This window comes from Nuphar pumila, chromosome 13 (genome assembly GCF_984573655.1).
Source record: "Nuphar pumila chromosome 13, dmNupPumi1.hap1.1, whole genome shotgun sequence".
NCBI classification, from domain to species: Eukaryota; Viridiplantae; Streptophyta; class Magnoliopsida; order Nymphaeales; family Nymphaeaceae; genus Nuphar; species Nuphar pumila.
Window position 1 is genome coordinate 85,020,503 of NC_143261.1, and position 11,194 is coordinate 85,031,696.

Below are 11,194 nucleotides of genomic sequence, written 5' to 3' on the forward strand. Positions count from 1 at the left end.
GGTTTCCACAGCACAATTCAGTGCTTATAGTGAAATTTAACCGAGTAAACCAATATATTTGTTCATATGGATCTGAAATAAGCAATAAATGACAGGATTGTCATGGTTTTGCATCTATTTTGTTTTGTTTTTTCAATAAAATAAGTGTCGACCATATGGTTTACATTGAGCACCTCCAAAGATGATACAGACGAAAAAAGGCATTCGAAATATGAAAGACAAGAAAACTAGGATTCAGAATCCCATCAGAAATGAGAGCTCACACATATGATAAGATGACAGGCTACTGGGGATATGCCTAGGTCTTTACGGTTGTGACGTGCCTGAGAAGCATGTGAACCACATCATGTGATATACTCGAAGCCTCCTCTTTCAGGTTCTGAATCTTTGATTCAGTTTCTTGTTCAAGGCGCTTCACATTAGCCCCAGAGTCGCCACTGCTCTGTTTATTTGAGAGAGAGAGAGAGAGAGAGTCACGCATATGATGGTATAAAACATAAAAATTGGAACACATAATCCAATGAACATTTACCGCTGCAATTTTCTTCTGAAATTCAGCTTCCATATGAGCACGATACTGATAAATTTCCTTATCAGCTTCTTCCTTTGCCTGCTTCAGTCTGGCCATTTTTGCTAGAGACAAAGCAAGCTCAAGTATTTAGTGAAAATTGTCCAGTAAAACTCATCCATTAAGCAGATATAACAGATATGTGAATGTACCAGCTCTGGCAGCATTAACAATGTGCTGAGCTTCTTGCTCTGCAGCAAGTAAAAGCTGAATTCCTCCCCGACCCCTGTTGGAATCCATGATTGCTGTAAGAGACAGTTCCACGATCTTAGTGTAGAAATAAGGAGAATATAAGAAGAATGAACATAGAAGAGAGAGAAGACCCCAGCAAATTACCCCATAAGATGTTAACCCAGTCAATCTTTATAGCAATTTGTTGGTCTCTATGGATTGCAATTGATCAATTAAAAGGCTATTATATTTATAGTTTACATTTCATTTCATTTATTTTCTTTCACAAGTTCCCTTTTCTTGCTTCAATCTTTCTCTTAGACGACCTAGTGTACACTGTAATATCGCCGCTTGATGACCCCAGCCTGTTGTGACAAGCTCGGGCTCAGCTTATGCTCACTTGTTTACTAAACGAGCCAAGCCTAAGCCTAAGCCTTGTTCTAAGCTTGTTCACTTAAAAATGTGTTCATTTAAGCTCATTTAACATGCACACACACATTTATAAACTTTAACATGAGCAAAGGACTTTAGAATGGTAACCCTGCTCTTCTTTTGAAAGGGAGGCCAGGGTTCAAATCCTGTCATATATTAATTTGTTAGACAAAAAGAAAATAATTCTTTATTGTGCAAAACATGACTCAGCTTTGCTCAAGCTTGGCTGAAGTTGAGCTTAAACAAGTGCGGTCAAGCTGAGCCCAAGCCTGGTGCCCGAGGCACTAAAAATCGAGCTCGAAAGACCCAGGCTTTACTTCACTCAGCTCCAAGCTGAAACAAACTTCATTCAGTCAAACACAAGCTCTGTGCTGAAGGCACTAAGGCGAGCTCGATCAGCCCAGGCTCTGGCTTGGCTCACATGCAGCCGTACTAGCATAACCAGCAAAAATGCTAGCTGACAGTCTGACAGACCACAGAGAACAGACTGAAAGCAAAATCAACTTAGCCAACTCGGAGTACTGTGCACATGAACCCAGTGCTTCTTTTCATAATTTAACCTAGCACATCAAAACCATAAGGTGAAATCCCAATAAATTAGCTTTTGTTGAATGGCTTCCATGTGTTGATTAACGTGACGATACATCACACAATGTAACTTCTAAACACATAATGATTACTTCACTAGAATACAATGACCAAATCACCCTTATACACTTGCTTTACGATTACCTAATATCTAGATTTAGGATCATACACTATAAGCTGAAATACAATTACATTTCCCAAAACATGAATATTGTATGCTAGGCACTGGAAGTGATTAGTTCCCACGAAAATTGTATATGGAAAATGACAAGCTTGGAAACTATTTAAATACTGTATTAGTGAGGAGTGAGGACATATATGTCCTAGGCCTACCATCAGTATAATATAAAATACATTCTCAAAACGAAAAGTAAATATGATAGGGGATGAATCAGCCTGTAATGTTAAACATCAACAAATCCAACATAATGGCAATTAAACCAGAGCACGCCTAAAAGGAACAAAATTCCACTCTATGAGAAATAGGCTGATCGAGTGATAATATAAAATTTGACAAAACTTCCAATCTGTTTCACAAAAAGAACAGAACAAGTATACACAACAATGGAAACACACCACACAGAGTTCCCATGTCAAAAAGTGAGATGTGTCACATCAATAAACCGGAAAGGGAAGTTCCACTAAGATGCATGGACGACTTTAAAAACTCTAATATCCTAAATACATGACATACAAACATAACAAATTAGTTTTTCCCCTCTTACCCTTTCAAGGAGAAAACTTTTTATTTATGAAGCAACAATAATAATGAGTTATCACAGAGATAGACACAGCAATGAACAGTCCATATCGTTCTATACATCATACCCAAGACACAGTCAGCCAGGAAGGGTCATTGTTCCGCTGAGGCATTAATCTCAAACATCATCTGGACACACTGTCACAGGGATTCGGCTAGCAGGGTGCCGCACCCGCGTCGACGCGACGCAGGTGCGGCACCGGGTGCGGTCAACCCGACCCTGGGTGCGGTCAACACACCCAGGGTCATTTTGGTCCAATTTTTCGGACTTAAAAAATAAATTTGCCAAGAAAAATTTTTTTGCCCTATATGTCACAGGGATTCTCCAACTAGGTGCCGCACCTGCACCCGATGCGGTCAACCTGACCCTGGGTGCAGTCAACGCACCCAGGGTCATTTATGTCCAACTTTTGGACTTTATATATATATATATATATATATATATATATATATATATATATATATATATATATATATATATATATATATATATATATTTTGCCGCACCCCCGCACCCGGGTTTTTTGGAAGTGCTTCATCCCTGCACCCGCACCCATGTGACATAGCCTGGACATGAATAAAATGTAGAATATAAACCTGGCCTTTGAACATTTTCCTCTCAAATAGCACAAACCACAAATGTAGTTTGCACTCACCACCTCCAAATGTGCTTCCATATCTTTCCCTTCCGAATGTTACATAGTCCCAGGATTAGTTTTCTTAAGCAAGATTGAGGAAAGAGTCCCAACTACCATGCCAATGAGCACAGGTGATGCATATAGCGCAGAACCAAAGAAGTTGAGGCCTGCTGTCCTCCTCTTTCCAGCACATAGGGCATCTACCAGCCAAATATAGGCCACACTTTTACAAATTTATTTCAGTACATACTTTGTGATCCCTGTCAAAAGATACCAGCCACACAACAGTTTGCGTCCTTGGTGAAGACCAAGACCCCAAATAGCCCTGCTTTGAGAACCAAACCATTCCTGGTTCTAGAAAAGCTGTCACCTGGGTGCAGGTGCGGAGGGTACGACACGGATATATATATATATATATATATATATATATATATATATATATATATATTAAATATCATATAAATACAAAATAAACTGAATATAATCTGAATATATATGTTATATCTAACATATATACTGAAAATATAAAGTTATAAACTGAAAATATAATTATAAATTATAAATTATAAATTATAAATTATAAATTCAATACAAACTTGTATGTACGGAGGGTAAAATGGCGTGTCCAGGGGTCGACACGGGTACGGGAGGTGCAAAATGGAGTGTCCAGGTACCATAGCAACAAGCATGATAGAAAAAAGATATTTCAAAGATACTAGCGTGATCAGCCAGCTGAGTGACCTGGTCTTGTTCTTCATTAGGCTTCCATCCCTCCAGCTTTTTAAGCAGCTTTAAACAATGCTGGTACTCATTATCCTTGAAGTCCTTACGAACAATACACTCCAACTTTGATTGGGAGTCCAAAAATCCTGCACCCAGCAGTTTGGTCCCCTGGCGAGCTATGTATTAAAAAGTGATACACAGCACTAGGCCCCTAAAAAGCCTAGTTAGCGCTTAGATGGTACTCAGCTTAGTCGGGAGAAAAAAAAAAAAAGAAGCAAAAACACAGAAGAAGAGGGGGCCGAGAGGAAGAAGAAAAAGAAGAGAGGGCCGAGAGGAAGAAGAATAGGAAGGAAAACAAAAGCAGAAGAGAGAGGGGGTGGGTTGCACCAAGAAGAAGGGGATGAGAAAGGTATGTACCTTGATTTTTAGGGTTTATTCATCATCATCTTCTTCTAATCCGCTAGGAGCTAGGGCACAAACATGAGAGAGAGAGAGAAGGGTGCGTGTGTGTGTGTGAGTTTGACCCCCTCACTTCCTTATCTACCAACCTTTAGCCACCCAAGACCTAGTCCATTGACTAGGTCCTTGGGCCTAGGCACCGGGCGTATGCCTAGGCCAACAAGGCTCCTAGTCGGTCGACGAGGCACAACTTTGGCTACTAAGCTCACGAGAGTGTAAAGAGGTGGGAAGCTGGACACTAGAGAGGATTGGCAACACCAGATGTCAGTCCAAAACTTTAATTTACACCATGTCACCAGCATCGTTCTCGACAAGGTTTTTCAAGAGAGTTTTTTTTTCTAAAAAGTAGTTTTTCTTTAAAAAAATTCAAGAAAAACTTGAAAGTTTTAGAAGTTGATAGAATTACTAATAAAGATCAAAAGTAATAGGTTTGTAATATTTTCCTTTCAAAAATATAAAGAAACAAGTATAGAAGTTTTAAAATACAAGAAAAAAGAAATTGTACATTTAAAAATATAAAAATATTTTTTATAAAATGTGTGTTAAGGTGATATTTTGAAAATATCTTCAACATATCAGCAAAACTGGTGACTATGATTGACACCCATCTCCATGTTTAGCAGCAATAAAGGCTTCAAAATCCTTGATGACTTTCAGCCATCCCTTCTAGATACTAAAACGTTTTTTCCAACTGTTGTTTGTTGTCTAGTTCCATGGCTGACCAGAGATCTCATATTTAGCGTTTAATAAATCAACTTGTTTCTTATCTCAAGTGCACATAGACAACACCACTTAGCTAAAAGCACCTTAATCATAATGTTCAACCAGCCAATACCCAATCCTCTCTTTTGCTTGGGAGTGTTACTAAGCTGCAGCCCACCAAACCAGGTCCCTTACCACTAGGAGAGAGCTACCAAATGAAGGATCTGAACCTATGTCACATGGGTGCGGGGGTGCGGCAAAAGTATAAAAAATTATATATATATATATATATATATATATATATATATATATATATATATATATAAAGTCCAAAAGTTGGACATAAATGACCCCTGCGTGCGTTGACCGCACCTAGGGTCAGGTTGACTGCACCGGGTGACACACACACACGCGCACCCGTGTCGCGTTGCGTCGATGCGGGTGCGGTACCTAGTTAGCCGAGTCCCTCTGACATAGATCTGAACCAATGTTGCAAGTATTGCACCATATCATATCTATGGGCTATGTCAAAAGGATTCGGCTAGCAGGGTGCCGCACCCTCATCGACGCAACTCGACGCGGGTGCGGGTGCAGCACCGGGTGTGGTCAACCCGACCCCGGGTGCGGTCAATGCACCCAGGGTCATTTTGGTCCAATTCTCGAACTTAAAAAAAATTGCCAAGATTTTTTTTTTTGCCCTATATGTCACAGGGATTCTCCAACTAGGTGCCGCACCCGTGTCGCACCCGCACCTGATGCGGTCAACCTGACCCTGGGTGCAGTCAACGCACCCAGGGTCATTTATGTCCAACTTTTAGACTTTATATATATATATATATATATATATATATATATATATATATATATATATATATATATATATATATAATTTTTTATATTTTTGCCGCACCCCCGCACCCAGGTTTTTTGAAAGTGCCACACCCCCGCACCCGCACCCATGTGACATAGTCTATGGGGTGTTTCAATACAATACACACTTGTATCTTGATAGGCGTATGTATCTTACGATACACTCCGATACGGGGCATATCTTAAGATACACTATAAATGTGGTTTAAGTGCATTCATTTCAATTTTTTTTTTTGAAAACACATAAGGCCCCTTAGGGCTAGTTCCTATTCATCCCTAAAGAGCTTAAGAGTGATTTAGGGAGATTTTTTGCAAAAAAAATGGAAGAAGATGACGATGATACTCATGATTGGCGTTATCTAATTTATTTTTGTTTGAATTTTGAAAAAAAAAAATTGTTATGCAAAATTTTTAAGTATTGAAAAAACAATTTATGATATTTTTTTGTTTATGTAAACACACATTATTATGAATATTTTGACTTTATTAGCTTAAATTCATTACCTAATATGCATATTATTTCATTGTTTGCATTTTTCTTGTGAGATATGCATGCCATTTATAGCATATTATCTTGATTATTGAAGATGATGATGATGATGATACTCATGATTGGCGTTATCTAATTTATTTTTGTTTGAATTTAAAAAAAATTGGTTAAAGTATTGAAACAAAAATTTATGATATTTTTTTGTGTATATAAACACACATTATTATGAATCTTGTGACTTATTATCTTAGATTCGTTACTTAATATGCACATTATTTCATTGATTGAATTTTTCTTGTGAGATATGCACTGCATTTATAGCATATGATCTTGATTATTGAATGTTTGATGTCTTATGCATGTCATTCATATCACATAATTGTTTTGGTATGTGATATTATAGTTTTATCTTTTGCAATTCATCATTGTTTCTTGTGTTCTGAATTTTTTAGAAAATTTCCTGATTTTTTGGATTTTTTTTAAAATTTTTATTTAAAACATATGATTTTTTATGATATGATAAGATACAATACGTATCTTATTTTGGGCTCGGCCGATACGGGTTACAATACATTTTTTACAACCTTGATCTAAACAACCGATTAATTTGCTTTTCTGCCTTCTTTTGGAATTTTGAAGATTGACATGGAAAATAAAGGGATAGACATCAAAACGTGTTTAACCAGTGTAATCCTACTCACAAACAAGAAATATTGTGTTGTTGAGCACTGGATTTTCTTACTAGCTCTATCCTCAACCAAAGCCTAGTGGGATTCCTTTATGCAGCCCCTCATTAGATACACACCCAAATATATTATTAATAGGTCTTAGACACGGCAACCGAATATACATTTTCTTGTCTTACGCAAAGAGGGGATCAGAATTAAATATATTGTAGAACACTTGTCCTCTTTATCTTGAACCCAGAACCTTTCAAAATGCAATCAGCAATAGCCATACACATACTCTAGCCATCTGTGCTGTTGATGTGAGTTTGGAGATAAGAAGGTTGTCTGCAAACTGCAAAATAGATGGTGTCTGTACACTAGACAATGGTAACCATTTGATAAACCCAACTCCACTTTACTCTGCAGAGCAGAAAGATCTTCATATACAATCTTAAAAAGAGTTACACCTGAAAACTGTCATTATATATATGAGTCCTATTAGCGATGTTAATAAAAAGTACAAAATAAAATAAAGATTACAGCAATATGCCACAAAAGGGATGTTCCCTACAGTATAGCTATATTACAAGATTGCCAGTGCTAGAAGGCTCTTCCACTTGAATTCTGATTCTGCCTTCAGTGTCATGGACCTCCAGCCTAATAGTTTCTAGATCAAGTGTAGAATCAGAATATAAAGCCTTGGTGCTTGAAGCTTGTGACCGAACATTACTCGAGTCAAATTTTGGATGAATTAGGAATTGAAGTGTGTAACCCATGACTCTTTATTGAGACAGTAAAACTGCTATACACATTGATCCTGATGTGGTGAGTCATGAATGTGCAAAGTATATTAATATAAATTGTCACTTTATCCAAGAAAAATTTGAAAAATGAATATGAGAACTCGATTAAGTAGCTGATGTGACCAGAAGGTTGGTCAATATAGACAAGCGCATGGAGCTTCAAAGAATGTTGAGGATGATTGATATCTTCACCCCAACTTGAGGGAGAGTGTTGTGATAGAAGATGATTTTTTTATGGAAGGCCATTTTTGTTCACTTTTCAATCGATGAGGCTGAGCAGGTGTTATAATGTATTGATTGGATTAATTTTTTGTTTTCAAGTGCATTTTTGCCATGCATGGTAAACTCTCTTATTGTCTAAATAAAAAGAAGGGGGATTAACTAGATTCCCATCATGGTTTTGCCTCTGTTATTCATTGTCTTCAACTTTTTCTTCACTCAACAATATCTTTCTCTCTTGCACTAATCCTTAGAATTTTAAAGGACGAGTAATTAGCACTCACACTGTAGGCAGAAGTTCTTGAACACTTTGTTTCAATGGTAAGTCATTGACATGGCTACATTTGTATTTACTAATGATAATGTCTTTCACTTGATAATTTGTAATTGTACAATGAAAAATCAAAATCTCACACACATGCAAACCCAGAATCAAACCACACATCCCCCCTCCCCAAAAAAAACCCAAGATACACACACAACCCTATGCCCTAACCTTCATAAAATAGTCCTGCCTATGTCAAATACCGACATAATATCCACCTGTGTCTGATTCCTTCCAAAGAGTAGGACTCATGAACTGCACTTCAAGGGCTTGCACAGACCAAAGAGTGGAAAAAGTAAAAACATTTTGAAGGCAACATAAGATTTTTTATTTTTGAGTTTTTCAAAAACTAGGTGAAGTGACTCCAACTATTAGCAACAGTGGATGATCGGAAACCACTGAACATATAAAAGAGGACGCTAGAAGATTGTCCAGCCTTGACATGAGATAAAAGAATCAAACACCAAGTTGTATTTGACTTGCATGGCAAAAACTTGCAAATTTTGCAATGTGATTTCATTCACTAAGAGAAAGAAGGCTTTAAAAGAGTATACAAAGACCATGGTACAAAGAAAGGTGGGAAAATAAAGAATTACCCCTGGGATATAATGGAAAACAGAAGACTTACAGGCTTAAAAAGTAAAATATACGTATGTGTAAGCCTAGTGAGTTCAACCGGAACAACTGCCTTCAGAGGATGCTATACAATTATAAGTTCCAAATGTATCTGAAACATCCAACCTTGAGGACAAGGTCTGTTCAAAAGATAAGGTGAATGTTGTTTTTTAGAACAAAGCAAGCAGATAACAAGGAACAATATCCTGAATGAAGATTCCAGAGGTCATCCATTCCTCTTCTAATCAATTTAGATGTAAAATATAAGTTCAATTTTATTTCTAGAGAAACCATGATCATGATTATGAATACAGTAAAGCAATACAAAATCTACTAAACCAATTGAACAACAGAACAGCAGCTAAAATGTCATGCATCTAACAATCCTAATGGTATTTTGATAAAGCTTGTAACAGACGAAATTACTCCTTAAAAAAGTTTCCTACCACTGGATAATCAAAAGAAATAAAGGCAATCATGTTTTGTATTACTTAAATGCCTTTTTCAGTTATATGAAAGTACTAACATGGAAATTGACGTTCATCAGGTGTAATAATAATTGTGCACTTGTTAACATCCACATCCACCACACTAGTGCAGTTTCACACACACATCCACCTGCAAACCTATGCATAGATACATACACATACAAATAACCACAGCCACATAAACACAAGACAAACACACACATGCAAGCATGCACGTGCAAACAGCACACACACACACATATGAAAGGAAAGACAATTTCTGTGCAGGACCTTATGACTTTTAGCATACCAATATACAATAGATCAGCAAGATTCTCCCTTCCTCTCTATAGGAAGAAAAAAAAGGAATTCTGGAAAAGAAAAAGAGCCTACACAGGCTCAAACAGCTTCAATAGTGATGGATACAGCCTCTACTTAAGAGGTGATTGGACATAAAATGCAGAGAATCGAAGATTTAACCAATATTTTTTTAAGCTCCCACCAGTAAGAAATGAATACCCGAAAGTTTCACTCTATGGCTTCTAGGATCTTACATTTCTATCCAGATATCTTCTTGTCACTCTAAAAAATAGGAAATTGCTTTCAGAATAAATGAATAAACAACAAATTCTTCTATGATTCGTGTTTCCAAGCATATAAAAACTAAATTGAGACATGTATCTTTTGCAGCAAAAAACAATGCAAAACCATTTGAACATTTTTTATAACCAAAACTCAATCTGAGCAGCAAAATCAATGTCAAACAACAACAAAACACAGGCTCCTTCCTCTCCAAAATCGGCAGTCAAGATTTTGATCTTCCAACCACAACAAGGTATACCAACCAAGCATGTTATCAGACCAAGATCCAACTAAAAAAATAAATAACCAACAAGAAACAACTGAACAGACCCTATTCATCACGTCTAACCATCAAAAACCAAACTTGGGTCATCACCAATTCACAAAAATAACAACACAGCTTTGATTTCAACTTGGTTCCAATCTAACTCGCTACAAGTAATAAGAAAAAGAAAATCATTACACCATACCCAAGAAAACCCCCAAGAGGAAAATACCCAAACACTCAAAATACCAATTCTCAACAAATAGCATATACAGATATCTTCTAAAAAAAATAGCATATACAAATCACAGTCAAAATCATACAGATCCGATGAGGAAATAAGTAGAACACTACCAACAAGAAATTTACTGATTTATTGCTGCTTTCAACTGTGCATGTAAAAATCCAAAAGAAACTGAAACCCAAAGAAGAAGAGGAGGCTCCAGACAAAGCTAAGACGGAAAGGGAGAATTTGATTGTCTGGGAAAAGCACCAACCTTGCAATCACGCCGCCTCGTGAGAGTGAGAGAGAGAGACCGCTACAAGAAGTCCACAGGAAACAATGAAAGTCTATGGACAAGAGTCCTTGTACCATGGGGGAATCATGGAGGTGCAAATGGATCGGATATAGTCTTATAATGACCGATCCGCATCCGGGTTCGATTCGGATCAAATTACGAACGATAATTGAATCCGGATTGATGTTTATTTTGCAAACACTAGATCAGTTAAGAGAAAAGATGAGACTTCAAGTCCAGATCCAAGTACATGCCTGATCTGACGAACCAGAATTGAACCTGGATCTGTGTTTTATACTATATATATCCAGTATGAAAGGATGAAAACCTG

General features: G+C 37.1%; 1 protein-coding gene across 3 annotated transcripts; it reads right to left on the reverse strand.

Annotated features, from left to right (window-relative positions):
- Positions 1 to 80: 80 nt before the first annotated feature.
- On the reverse strand, positions 81 to 10,905 carry LOC149818959 (V-type proton ATPase subunit G1-like). Of its 3 annotated transcripts, none has more exons than XM_089985912.1 (4): positions 10,843 to 10,905; positions 721 to 813; positions 533 to 633; positions 81 to 442 (listed from the first exon to the last, which is right to left on the reverse strand). In XM_089985912.1, exons 2-4 carry the CDS (start codon positions 806 to 808, stop codon positions 299 to 301), a joined length of 333 nt encoding a protein of 110 aa, XP_089842038.1. In that variant the 5' UTR covers positions 809 to 813; positions 10,843 to 10,905; the 3' UTR covers positions 81 to 298. The 3 variants fall into 3 exon arrangements, with proteins under 3 accessions (XP_089842038.1, XP_089842039.1, XP_089842040.1); XM_089985913.1 differs by lacking the exon at positions 10,843 to 10,905 and adding an exon at positions 10,700 to 10,797; XM_089985914.1 differs by lacking the exon at positions 10,843 to 10,905 and adding an exon at positions 10,715 to 10,773.
- Positions 10,906 to 11,194: the final 289 nt, after the last annotated feature.